The 14,006-nt window shown below is 43.2% G+C and overlaps 1 protein-coding gene across 5 annotated transcripts in view; it reads right to left on the reverse strand.

Moving 5' to 3' along the window:
* PLCL2 (phospholipase C like 2) overlaps positions 1-14,006 on the reverse strand; it is a 104,053-nt gene that overhangs the window by 65,849 nt on the left and 24,198 nt on the right. For 2 of the 5 annotated variants that reach the window (XM_082193312.1, XM_082193314.1), the window contains exon 3: positions 8,555-9,151. In XM_082193312.1, the coding sequence (XP_082049438.1) occupies positions 8,555-8,866 (312 nt within the window). In that variant the 5' untranslated portion in view covers positions 8,867-9,151. Of the gene's footprint in view, positions 1-8,554; positions 9,152-9,273; positions 9,336-10,188; positions 10,330-10,372; positions 10,543-14,006 lie in introns of those variants that run through there. The other 3 variants (XM_082193311.1, XM_082193313.1, XM_082193315.1) reach the window with 3 other exon arrangements.

A 14,006-nucleotide genomic window follows, 5' to 3' on the forward strand; every position in this document is an offset into this window, starting at 1 on the left:
ATTATTAGTAATAACCTACTCATTTATTCCTGATCAGTCAAGGTAGAAGAATGCAAGCCTAAAGGCCCACTCTTAGTATCTAACAGATGACCATCCGGAGAGTGGGAACAACGTCTGAACAGGCCCATCTGTCTTTCACTTTTGTGGTAACGGACATAAGCTGCCATTATTCAACCCCCAAAATCAATTCAGCAAGAAAATCCTGCACATTCAGAGAAGTACAGTCATACCTCGGGTTACAGACGCTTCAGGTTGCGTTTTTTCGGGTTGCAGACCGCCGAAACCTGAAAGTACCAGAACGGGTTACTTCCGGGTTTTGGCGGTTGCGCATGCGCAGAAGTGCTAAATCACGCTTTGCACATACGCAGAAGCGCCGAATCACAACCCACACGTGTGCAGATGCGCCGCTGGCGGGTTGTGAAGGTGCATCCCTCATGGATCACATTCGCAACCCGGGCATCCACTGTATTCCTGTTCCTCCAGTCGTCACTTCAGTGTTCTGAGGGTGAACTGGAACTGGCATTGTAAACCGATGCCTGGTTCAAACTCTGGCTACATGACACCTCCCACAACCAAAGCATACAGTACCTACCATATTGTGCCACAAACAACAGCAACAGGTAGAAGAAAAGAATCCAGCAGATTCAGAGGAAGGAAAGCCAAGCCACAAACTAAAAATGTACAATTTTAAAGAATCCAGGGCAATGAAATAGCAGGAGGAAAGAAGGGATTATAGGTTCTCTCTTCCTCTGTGTTCCATAAAGGGAAATGAAAACAAAAAAGTAAGGACATCTATTCACAAGTTCATCTATTCACAATCCTTATATGATGAGATACCCTCCTGTTTCAGGGTTTTCTCTACATTACAGCCTATGAGTAGTTCGAATCTTCTGGCGGCCACTAGGTTAGTGAAGGCTGGGCCCTATAGCTTTTTAAATTTATTTATTTAAAGCTGAAAAAACAGGGCATTTGGGTCCCCCCCCAAAACAACAACAATGTATTTAGGGGAAAGAAAATTAGTTTCCAAGTCTTTTAGAAGCATCATGGCAGGTTTGGGTATGTGAACAATGCAAATATGTACTGCAAGCAGATACATATGTTTTCCTGGGTGAGCTTGGTGCAGGCATTATCTCGCACCCTATACCTAAACTGCTTCACAGGGTTGTTGTGAAGACAAAATGAAGTGCAAAGAATCATATATGCTGCCTTGAGCTCCTTGGAAGATATGTAAGATCTAAATGTAAAAAAACCAAACAAACACAGAATACAGTTAAACCCACCCACTACTCACACAGAAAAATGGATACAAGCTTCTGTATTCCTCTACAAACTAAATGCAGATTTTGCATGCATGACAAAAGCCAATCAACACTAAGGTAGTAAAGTCACATGCTCTGAATGTGCATGTAGCTGTTCATATTACACAATGATTGCTTCTATTTTGTGCTGACCTCAGGTGACGACTACAATCTTGGTATTGCATGCACAAGTGGGCATTACCCTGAAACACCAATGTCATATGTTTTGAGGGAGGAGCAAATTGAGTACAGTACTATGAAGGAGAGAAGCCTACTTCCCTAGGATTTCCATGTGGAAAAGCAACAGGGGAAGCATTTAAAATAACTTCCTCTGGCTGTTTTAGTGGAAAAAAAGATTGGGAAAACTCAGCCCAGAATAAAGTCAGGCAATACATGCCTTGTTAAGAAGAGTTTGGATTTTATATCCTGCTTTATCACTACCCGAAGGAGTCTCAAAGCTGCTAACATTCTCCTTTCCCTTCCTCCCCCACAACAAACACTCTGTGAGGTGAGTGGGGCTGAGAGACTTCAAAGAAGTGCGATTGGCCCAAGGTCACCCAGCAGCTGCATGTGGAGGAGCAGGGAAGTGAACCCGGTTCACCAGATTACGAGACTACTGCTCTTAACCACTACATTAACAAATACATTACAGTATTTGAGGGGGGAAAGAGGAATTTTGATGGACCTATGCATCAGGAATATCTAGAATGAAGCTGCTTCCAGACAGAGGCTTAATACTGCACATTGGTTGTTAGCAATTGTTTGTTTTTGTAATTTAGAGGATTTTGTGCAGAAAATTCATTTTAAAGGGAGGGTGCAGAATACAGGGTGGCATTTTGATGCCAATGTTGCCATGTGGATGCTATGGAAAACTTGCATGAGCGGCACCTGTCTAGAAGCATGCAACTGTTTTTGAGAAATGTTGGATATGGCTCACAGGATTCTTCATATTTTGAACATGACTTCTGCAACTACGAAGAGCAGAAACTCTAGGTTTTGTTTCTCAAGCCAACATTCTACAGCAGAGTTGAAAGGCAGTGTGATCTTGCCAACAGCCAAGTAGAATTGGATTGGGAAGACCTGGGTTCTAATTTCAGCACTATCTTTAACAAACCTCTCTTTTTGGGAGGGTCGGGTTGGTGTGTTAGTGGAAGGAGATTCAGCTGGGCTCCTGTCTAATATTACAGACAGTGAAGAATGCCAATTCAGCCTTTGAAACAGTCATATCTTTGCATGAATGTGATTTCTATTTTTGTGATTCAAGCTGCAAAATACAACCCTAAAGTGTAAAAGCATTTTATTTTGCTATTAATACCAAGGACAGCCTTGTGAAACATTTTTCTACCAATTTTGGTCATATGCAAATGAATTTATCCAACCGTAGCTGAAAGCTAAGTTTCCTAATCAAGATGATCTTTTTTCAGAGGCATAATATAGAATATTACTACTAAACAGTTCAAACAAGCTTTTGGACTCTGTAAGGAAGTAACACCTACTATTTCCTAGTACCACAACATAGCTATGAATGCCTTTCTGGTCTGTCACTTGGCAGTGGGATGGCATCTTCACACATACACGAATAAGAACACATTCCAACCCTGTCCCACAAAAACACAAGACCAAACAAAACACACCAACACATTGCATGTTTAAGTCAAAAAGGGCACAGCATCACAGAATCACCTGCAACAGTCAAGAGAAAAAAGGAGATGAACAAAGAATATAAATCACCCTAAGAATTAAATATAATTTTAAGAAATTCAAGATAGAAAACAGTGTGTAGTTCTCTACCAGTGTGACATGATTAAGCAGAAGCAAGTTCCTAAAGAATTCAATCAAAATTATTGAGCTTAGGAAATCAAGTCATTTTTATCACTAGCAAAACCTGGCTGGCCAGCCATTTTAAGAAAAGCATTGTAAGACCTATTGAAATATCCCTTTCATAAGACGATAGGACTCACCTCCTTGTACATTGGCTTCCACTATATCTGAATTAGTACCAACACACTAATAAACCTACCTGGTCATTTTATTTGTTATCATCTGAAAAAAGCTATAGGAAATCTTGGGTGTAAAAGTTAGATCCACAGACTTCCATGGGACTTACCCCAAGATTAAACATGTACAGGACTGCAACCTTAAAATGTCAACTGAGTTTTTTAACCAGATCTAATCCTTTGCCTTACATTCTTGCTAAACACCTATAAAATGCATCACAAGTATCGGTAAATATCGTTTACTGGTCTGAAGTTGTATTTTAGCAATGAAATATTTTATGTCATATATACATTTAGGACAGTCTTACAGTATTTAACTTGTTTCTGAACCTGAGATGAATGCTAACATAAAATACTTGCTCTATATCTGGATTTGGTTTTTTGGTGTGCTCTTTTTTCTTTTCTTTTTTTACTACTTTGAAAAGTATGTACTTTTGGAAACATTTTTTCTGTTTCCTGAGGTTTAGGTGGCTGTTGTATAAACAAAGAAGGACTCCAAGTAACAACAGCAAGACCTATTGGAGGGCTAGGTCCAGTCTAAACAGAGGCTGACAACCAACTTGATGAATTCCTGTCCTTTGTGATAGCATTATATATTTTTGCACAGACTAAACAATTCCTCTTAAAACAAATGAAGACTATGTTGAGTCATTCAACTCCTGGTTTTGTTGTAACATAGTGCCACAACAAAGCCAGCTTGACACATTGCAATAAATTATTTGCACTTTCTTTATATATCAAAGAGCTGATGAAGTTGTTCTAGTGATTATAAGCATTTAGGGCTGAGTGTGGATAGAACAACTGTTAGCAATAAAAACTGTTGGTCATTTTCTTCCGGGCATTTTACTTTCTCCCCACCTCCATTCCCAGATCAATATGGAAAAGGAGCCCAAGTTCTGGAGTGCTCTGTTCATTACACCTTGGGCCATAGAAGCTACTATCATGGGGGTTTTTAGGATAAAGAAAGAAAAGAAAGAAAATGGTACTTCTAATTTGTCTGTCTGTCCTAGTACTGTACATATAACAAAAGGGGGAAAGCAATCCTAACATGTTACCTTACAGCAGGGATGAGGTACCTGTGCCCCTACAGGTGTTGCTTACTCCAGCTTTCAACAGGCCTAATGAACATGCCCAATGGTCAAAGATGTAGGAATCTGGTAGTCCAACATCATCTGGCAGGTAACCTATTCCTGCTTTATAGTCATATACATACATACATATGAGATATGATGAAATAATCTGTGAAAAAGATGTCATTATTCCATTTCAGAAGTTTCTACTTTCAGTGTCCTTAGTATTGTTCCTTTGGGATAACCAAATTCTATTTTAACTGTCCAACAGTGGAGCAGACTCCCACGAGAGGTGGTGGTTGACATTCCTTCACTGGTGGTTTTTAAGCAAAGATTGGATGGCCACCTGTCATGTATGATCTAGTTAGGATTCCTGCAGTGCAGGGGGTTGGACTAGATGACTCTCGGGATCCCTTCCAACTCTACACTTCTAGGATTCTCACATGTAAATGGTATGTACATTCAGATGTGCTGTTAGTAAATCAAAATGTCAATTCAACTATAATTTCTAACTCCGTGATTGGAGTAAAAAGGTTGGGGGAGACCCTGCTCTGATTCCCAACTCACCCAATGAAGCTCACTGAGTTACCTTGAAAGAGTCACTACCTTTCAGCCTAACCTTTCTTACACGATTGTTGCTGTATGGGGAAAAAGAGAGGAGAACCACATCTGCTACGTCAAGGAACTTGGAAGGGGAAGGATATAACAAATATTTTTGTTATATTTTTTTAAGGCAAAGACATCTCCTTCCTAACTGCTTGTTTTAAAAACTACTCCAAATGAAAACATGCAGGAACTGTGTTACAATGAGAAAGTGAAGCTTTAATAGGTTACTGCATTATAAATGTTACTAATGCATTGCCTTTTGTGGCATTTATCTCCAGCAGAAATTGAGAACATACCCTAACTTAAAGTAGGGAGAAGGAAAAAGCATGAACAGAAAAAATATTCTTGCTGCTGCTTTTCCAAAATGCGCGGAGAGCTAGAAATATTGTTTGCTATGCACAGGATCTCTGTGCAGAAGTGGTGTTTGCCCAATCCAGCAGGCTATGCAGGCAAGCTGTCCTACATGCCAAAATCATCTGGAAGTGGGAGGAAGGGAGGGCTAAGCCAGTAACAGGTTAAGAAAGCAAAAGACTTTCCAGTTTGCTAACAGCATTCATCAAGCCAGACTCACTGTCCAGCTTTTAAAAAGTGATAATGTAAATGTAAGCAGAGCACTTGTATACAGCAAAAGTAGGGACTCCCAATTAATTAAACAAACAAACAAACAAACAAACCATATTGTATAACATCGTCACCATCAGTAACATATGCATAAAACTTCAATATACAGAACAGAGTTGAAGCTTGTCATGCAACATCCCACTCCTAAATGGTTGTGTTAGCTTCAGCCAGATGAACACCATCACAGATAAAGCACTATTCTAAGAATGATCAAATGAGGTTCCATTTGCCATTTAGTTTCATAAAGTGCTGCACTGAAAACTCCTGTTGCAATCAGGAGTGCCCACGTGGTAAAACAACTCTAAGGGTTACAGATGGGGCATGTAAAATTGCAACACAGAAGCGGTCTACCACAGAGAAGTAGCACACAAGCCCGCCCTTTGAATGCAGAAATCCTCTTACTACAAATCCCGAGCACAGCACAGGGTCCCTAAAAAGCAACAAACCAAGGGTCAGGTTCCACAATGGATAAAACGGCGACTTCTGCTGGAACTGGAACACTACAGCCAAATCCTAAAGCCTGCTACCAAAGCAGAGCACTGTAGTTTTTTGCAGGCCCATACTTTTCGTAAGATTAAAATTGTTTACTCCAGCTCTCAGCAAGCCTAGCCACTGTTCATAGAAATGTAATAGACTACACTGAGGGAAGAGGCTCAGAATGCCAGTATGGTGGGCATTGCTTAAACAACAGTATATTATTTGCATAAGCAGGCATTTATTATCATATTTGCGCCTACATTTCAACATCAGTTTTTAGTATATAACTTAGGAGCTCCAGGTGTACTTGGCAGGTAGAAGCACCATTAAACAAAGATTAGTTTCAATAAGTAAGAATCCACATTTATGATGTTAAAATTATACTAAAGGAATCAGTTATTTTAGTGCCACTAACTTACACAAGTTTTTTGCCAAACTCTTGTATTGGCAGCCACATACTTCAAAAAGAATGCCAACTGTAAAATAGATAATATAGTTGTGTTCAACTAAATGGAAAGTAACAGCTGACGCAAAAAACTCGTATTATTTGCTTATGCTGCATGTCTATAGGGCAAGTATTTGCATAAACTTCAATATGGATATCCATAATCAACAGCATGTTTAAAATTGCACATCTAGAGCTTTTAAATTTTTTGCATATGTATGAAGGTGACCTTGAACAATAAACAAATTCTGAATAAATTCCAAACCTTAGTTCATTTAAAATTCCTGTTCCCACTGAACTTGGTAGGACTTGCTTCCAAGTAAACACACATCAGACGTGGCTGTAAATATGGGTGACACGCCAATACAAAATAATTATCAGCCAAGGCATGTTAATAAGTAATATTTGGAGTTCACACCATGCTGAACCACTAATGGGAGTAATAATACGAAAGAGATAGTGAGGAAAGCAACTAACTTTATTTCTAAAAATACTTATATACCACTTTATCATAAAAAGAAAAACATTAGGAAACAAATCTACAGTTTTAACCCGTAGTTAGGGAGATGAACCACATAAGTCATAGATGTGTGGAAGGCAAAGTCCACTTTCAAGTTACCAAATTCTGAATCCCAATCCTAGCTTTAAAGCAAGCTATGGTTTGAAAAAATGTTTCTTTTATTCCTACCCTTTCGAAGCACAAGCTTGCTACAGAAACTAAAAAAACACACACCACTATTTAACAAACTCCAGTAATACAGCAATTATATTGTTGTTTGGACTACCAGGGATCACAATTGCAGAGTTATAAATTAACTCTGTGCTTGGTTCAAAAGATATTTTGGCAGGCTAAATGAATACAGTATTGAATTTATACCTAAACAAGAAGCAACAGAAGTTTGCCACTGTGCTGCAGATGTTTGTCACACAAGCACACTGCTGTAAGTGGTTAACAAACCTGCACCACCTCTCTCTGACAGGATGGGTGGGTGCAAGACTGTCAAATGCACTCTACCACTGACTGTCCTTGTTCTCCCCTTGATTCTGAAAACAAGATCCTGCAGCTTGCTGCACAACTTGAGATCTGCTGCTAATGGAGTATTCATTATAGAAACATTTCACTTTACAACATGCTACTGAAAATACCTATTCTCAGCAAGGAGATATCATTGGCTATGGACTTGCTATATTCATACATATTGCAACTGTATTATTTTATGTAACTTTTAATGCAGCTAATCTGTGTTTAAAACTAACAGTATGGGTTATATGCCATTCAGCTATTATGAATCCTATGCCCTGTAGCGATCACTTTTTTTAAAAAAATAAACCAACTGTTTTCTTTAAAACTAATCAGACTTACAACCAGGAATCCTTCATTTTGTAAATCTATTATTCACCTACCAGCATTGTCTTATCTCCCCGTACCTGTTTGATATGTGACAATAATATCTAGAAAGTAATTAAGAAAGGCTAAGACTATAGGCATAAGCTGCCATAAACAATCTCTTGATGGATGCGCTGTCACCTTTAGGAGGGCAGTCATCTTTCTTCCCCCTCACCCACGTCATTTATCCTTGGTTTTCACATCACTTGCTGTGCGTTTGTCAACAGGGTACAAAATTGCTCTGCACAGGTGCACCCAGCATCCCACAGAATCAGCAAAAACCTGCGTAGTCTGAAATCTCTGCATGGAAAGCTGATTCCGTACTTAACTAGGCAGCAGTACCTTCCTTCCTTCTTTCATTTCAGAAGCACAAGTTCTCGCTCCCCCCCCCCCACAATGCCCCCAACTTTACCTCTTTATACAGACACAGGCACCAAAGCTCCACATTCATATAATCAAAATTCAATGGCCAGGTTGTGTCCTCTCCCTGCTTTAAAGCTGTGTGTGCACCTGCACAAGTCAGCAGACACATTTACTGCTACATACACGGCTGAGTTGGCTCACCTGGAGCCTGCCATTTGTGCATGTCCCGTTCCATCATCCACTTTCCTACCCCCAAATAGCAGAGAACCCCAGGTAGCATATCCTCTTACCTTGATGATGCTCGTTTTCTTGGGGTGACCAGGTTTGCCATCTGGCTGCAGGGTGGGACATCCTCTCTCTGTGGCAGGGCTGCCATACTGAGTAGACTCTGTCTCTTCTCTGGTGCCCATCAGAGCACAGTCCCCATTGGAGACCCCGTTGCCGGCACTGTCCAAGTGGGTTCTTGCAACCCCACCTCCTCCTCCACCACCACCACCTTCCCCATCTCCCGCTTTGAAGGCCACCTTCCCGTGTGCAGGGCTTGGGGAGGACGCTATGCCCCCACTGCTGGTGCCACCCCCTCTGCTGCCAAACTCCGCCATCAGCCTCGCCAGTTCTAGAGGAGCAACAATATCGACGACCCTTCTCTTCTCCCTCCTCCTCCTCCTGCTGCTGCTGCAGCAGCTCGGCGATGATGATGATTGGGCTTCTCCTCCTTCCGCTTTTTCTTTCTTTCTTTCTCCTCCCCGATATATGCAAAGGCTCTAAAGAGGCGGGTTGCAAAACTCTCCCGTCTCCGACCGTCGGTCAAACTGCAAAGGTTGCAAAGCGCCGGAGCGATCGCACAGATCCCGGTTCCGCCAGCGCCAGCCGTGGCTTTTCAGCACCTGGGAGAGGAAACAAGAGAGAGAAGGAGGGGGGTAAAGAGGGGGGCGGGATGAAACGTGACAATCAGCTTTCAAATGAGGCGCACGAAACAATAACATACTTTGTAAAAAATACGACGTACTGCATGCATTCGGTGGGGCGGCGATGAACTGCCTTACACACACACACACACACACACACACACACACACACGCAACGCAGCGTGCACGAAGAGGTGAAGGATAGGAGTCCTCCCCGAAACACAACAACAAAGGCGCTCTCCCCGAGGGAGGTGGGAGGGGAGGAGACAAGAGAGCTCCCCCCCACATAAGGAGCTAGAGGCACGGGCGCGCGCGCGAGGCGCAGCACCCTTGCAAAAAAGGCGGCAGCTGCTGCTGCTGCCGTCGCTACTAAACCAACAGCGACTTCAAAGCAGCGGTGATTATTTGTGCATTATCTGGAAGGCGGGGAGGAGAGCGAGCAAGCTCTGAGAGGAAGTCGCGCGGCCAGTCACTTCCTCACAATATCGATGCTTGCTTGCATCGTCCTCCTCCCGCTCGCCGTTATAATTCCCGCGTGCGCGGGGGGCCAAGGAGCGTCTCCTTCCCTTCCTTGCCGGAGAGCCGTCCCGCCTCTTTGTGTCCTCTCCTACCGGCTGCACACGCAGCTGAGGGCACTGCAGTGGCGGCTCGGAAGCGTTCACCTGTGCCGACACGGGGACACAGACGCGCGCGCGAGAAAGTCAGCACACGCAGAGAGCCGCCTTGTGCACACACACACATATACACGTCCCTCTTCCTCCAGCACCCAGGAGCATTTTTACGCGCTACTCTTAACCTGCCCCTCCCCGCCACCGGGCAGGCAAGCAAGAGCGCGCGCGCCCCTCCCCGGTTTCTGGGCTCCAGAGCAGCACCTCTTGCGCGCGCGCGCAGAGTCCCCCAAACTGCCCTTCCCCGCGCTCAGGCGCTGTTTCGGCCAGCTGTCACTTTTCCCGCCTTCCTTTCCCTCCCGCAACCTTTCCAGCAGCTCTCCCTCCCCGTCCAAAGAATGCGCACACCTCCACGGCAAGGTGACAGAGTCGCCGCCGCCGCTGCTCTCGGCATGGCCGCAGTCAGAGCAGGCGTCCCCTCCCTTCCCGCTTCCCCGCTATGGTCGCCGCCTCTGCCTGAAGCCGGATACGCGCCGAGAGACTGATTCATGTGCCTGGGCTGTGCTTTCCCCCACCCCGTCTCTTGCCTCACCCGTTGGGAGAAAGGGTGGCGGGCGGCGGCTGCCGCGGCTTCCCTCCTGGGCTGCCTGAGGTAAAGGGGCAGCTGCGAGCGTGACGCCGGAGCGCCCCCGCCTGTGGGAAGGCAGGGAAAAGCCCCGCAAAAACAGCCCCCGCCTCCGTCTAATTGCCTGTGCGTATCTTGCACCGGTGCCGGCTGGGCCCGACCCAGTTGTCAATCAGACGGACGAGCACCGCTCAGATTGGGCAGCCGCCCAGCACCCCCTCCGGCAAGCCCAACACACTACAGTGGAGCCGAGGGAGGGAGAAGCCAATCTGTCAGGCAAATGTTGCCCACTCGGGGTGACCTGGCGCTTTGCCTTCACAGACACCCCCTTCCTTTTTATCCCCCCCCCAAATAACCAGTAGCTTGGGGTTGTTTTAATGGCGAAGGAACTCAGCCTAAAGTGCTCTTCCTTCATATTCCTCTCATTTTTTTGCTTTTCAACACACCTTCCTCTCCTGACCTCTTCCAGGGCTATTTTCCTTGGTCTCTCATTTTATTTTGTTTTTTAAAACCACACTTTTTACCTTGATGCGAACAACCGCGTGTAACATGGCACTTTCACAAATGGGTTTAATTGTTTTGTTTTCATTTTCCGCTTCTGTGATTGAATCTAAAGCCTCGTTTGGCTAGAACATGCGTTCCATTTAAAACTGGCTCTCTCCTGCGTTAATAATGCGCAGAAGAAGTGATACATTCCAGACTAAAATGCATTCTCGGCTTCACTTGTAAAAATGCCCTCAGGACTTTCAGTGGTTAACCCATTGGACCATCTGGATTGGGTTAGAGTCACATTCCTGGACGATCAATCCTTTTCCTGTCCATTAATGGCTTCCAAAGTGTAAATCAAATTGAAATGTGTGTACATGCCGTATGCTCAAGGACATATAGATGACGCTTCCAAAAAGAGGCAGAGAGCAGACAAAACAAAAACAACAGAATAAGTGTGCTGATAAAAAAGCAAGGATATATGTGTTTTTTACACATGCTTTACATACACCAACCACATCATGACAGCCCAGAGCACATTCTTGATGTGAAGTCTACCAGCCACTTAATGACCACAAAGCCTGCCCTTATACAAGCATACTGGCATTTCAGGTAAATTATATAATTATATTAATAATAAATTATTTTCCAGCCTTCTGCATGCTGTACAAAAACACAAAAGGGATCCTGTGAAAACAGGCAGCATAACAGTCACACAAGAGTTCACTCTTTCACTTTTGTTTTAATTGATGTGCTATAGCTACTACCCCTCTTGCTGTTTACTCACTAACTTTAATACAAACACACACCAAAAGGGTTTGGGGAAGGAAACACCTCTGCTTCACTCACTCTCTTTTGCTACCTAGATCATTGGTTCCCAATTAGCTAACGACTGAGGACCCCCTGTTTTTCAAAAGCCAAGCCACAGACTCCCTACTTTTGAAATTTTGGTATCCCTGTGGTAGTTTTAGTTATGTGAATGGTGCCACAGACCCCGAGTGGGCTATGCAGACCCCCTGGGGTCCATGGACCACCAATTGGGAACCACTGACCTTGATAATCTACACTAAGCATCTCAAAGTTGGTTAAGGAGCAATGAACAAATCTGCATTAAATGAGTCTGTGCTAAATGAATTTGAGTAAATACATTAAGTGACATCATGGAAGATAAAGTTGAAAGAGAGATTAGACGGTTTGATAAAGCAACTGCAATATTAACAGCACATGGCAGAACTGAATAATCTGTCATGGGCCTGAAAACACTTTGCAAAAGAAAACAGATATTGTGAGAGTGTTTAAAAAAGGAATGAAATAACTTGATAGACAGGCTTTAGCACAGTTCAAGAAGGAAAAGCAGGACTGCATCCTAAATACACTTACTAGGGTGTAAACCCCACTGAATACAGTGGAATGTCCTTCTGAGTAATAGGATAGGATTACTCATGAATTTCCTTCTGAGTAAACAAGCATATAACCATTTCTGAATGTACAACAAGGCAGAAGCAAGAAAGGATAAAAGCGGGGTGAAGAAAAGAGGTCTGGAACAGACGGAGACTAGTTTGAAAGAGACACAGAAATCCACAGGGGGTCAGTATAAGTGATGGGCTGTGTCATTGCCTATAGGAGAGAAAATGCAGAACAGAAAGAAGAAGCAAGGCTTTTCAAAGGACATTAAAAAAAAAATCACTGACGTTGCAACATGACAAAATAAATAACAAAAACAAACATGAATAAGTAAGTCTATAACAAATACTGTAGGAATGAAATAATAGCCCCAAAGACTTACTTACATTAATTATGTTATAATTTGCTTTATAAGACAAGTGTCTTTTCAAAATAATAATTGAGATGATGGAGGATAAAACTCCCAAGAGACCTTCACTGATGTGAGAAATGAAAGGAAACCACTTCTCAAAAAAGGAATTTTGTATAGCTGTGTGTTTTTGTAAGTCTGCTCTGTGATGCATTAACTTTTTGAGCAATTGGGGAAAAAACCAACACAGAGATTACAACTGGCAACACAAGGGGTGTTATTGGAAAAAGCAGGTACCTTGCCCTCCCCCCTCCCCTCTGAACAAATCTTCATTCAAACTGCACAGCCTCCACATGACCTTCAAATGGGGCTTGTTGGTTGTCCCTCTTAGAGCAGCATGAAGCTGAGTTTTGCTATGCGTATATACTGTAGCTATCAAATGTGCAGTTTTCACCATATCCAGTCCCATAACTTAGACCCAGTACAGTGAAAAGAAGCTAAGAGATGGAATATCAACCATTTAAAAGGCAGAAGACAAGTTGACTAGGATAGAAAATAGATTTTGTTTGGAAAGAAAGATAGCTGAAAACTTAGTAACAGTCATTTTAGATGAGTAGAATAGAGGACATCGGCAAGATAACTAAAGAACAGAAAAAAATAAAAAAATTCCTTCCAGTAGCACCTTAAAGACCAACTAAGTTAGTTCTTGGTATGAGCTTTCGTGTGCATGCACACTTCTTCAGATACACTGAAACAGAAGTTGCCAGATCCTTCTATATAGTGCCGCTCTGCCGGTGAGTCTTGGGGAGGACCGCTCCCCCTGCAAGCCCATTCTCCACCTTGGGCCTGGGGGCGGGCCCCAGACTCACCACCATCACAACTCGAAGGACACTGCTGCTGTGGCAGCAAATGTTTAATCGTGTTATATATTTTAAAGTGTTTTAAAAGTGTTTTTATTTTTTACTTTGTTGTACCACCAGAAACGGTGGTTTTTTATCCATGTATTCTTATTTGTTTTGTTTTATTTTGGGTTGGGGTGGGACGGTTTGTTGAGTGGGGTGGGGATTGGTTTTGCTTTGGTGTAATTGTTTTTTTTTTCTTTCTGTTTGTTTGTTTGCTTTTATACTTTGTAAATGGAGGCGAGTATGAGGCCTGGGATTCCTACTGTGGAGGGGCGAGGGAGGTATGGCGGTGGGGGCAGATGGCATAGGCGAAGGGGATCGAGATACGGATATGCTCGTACCCCTTCCAATCTGCGCCCCATCCCGAGAGACGAGGGTAGGGTGAGAAAGGATTACTCACCTCCGTCACTGGTGTTGTGCAATGCCAGGTCTATAGGCAACAAAACCGCCACCCTGCGAG

This window comes from Podarcis vaucheri (genome assembly GCF_965113315.1).
Source record: "Podarcis vaucheri genome assembly, chromosome: 12".
NCBI classification, from domain to species: domain Eukaryota; kingdom Metazoa; phylum Chordata; class Lepidosauria; order Squamata; family Lacertidae; genus Podarcis; species Podarcis vaucheri.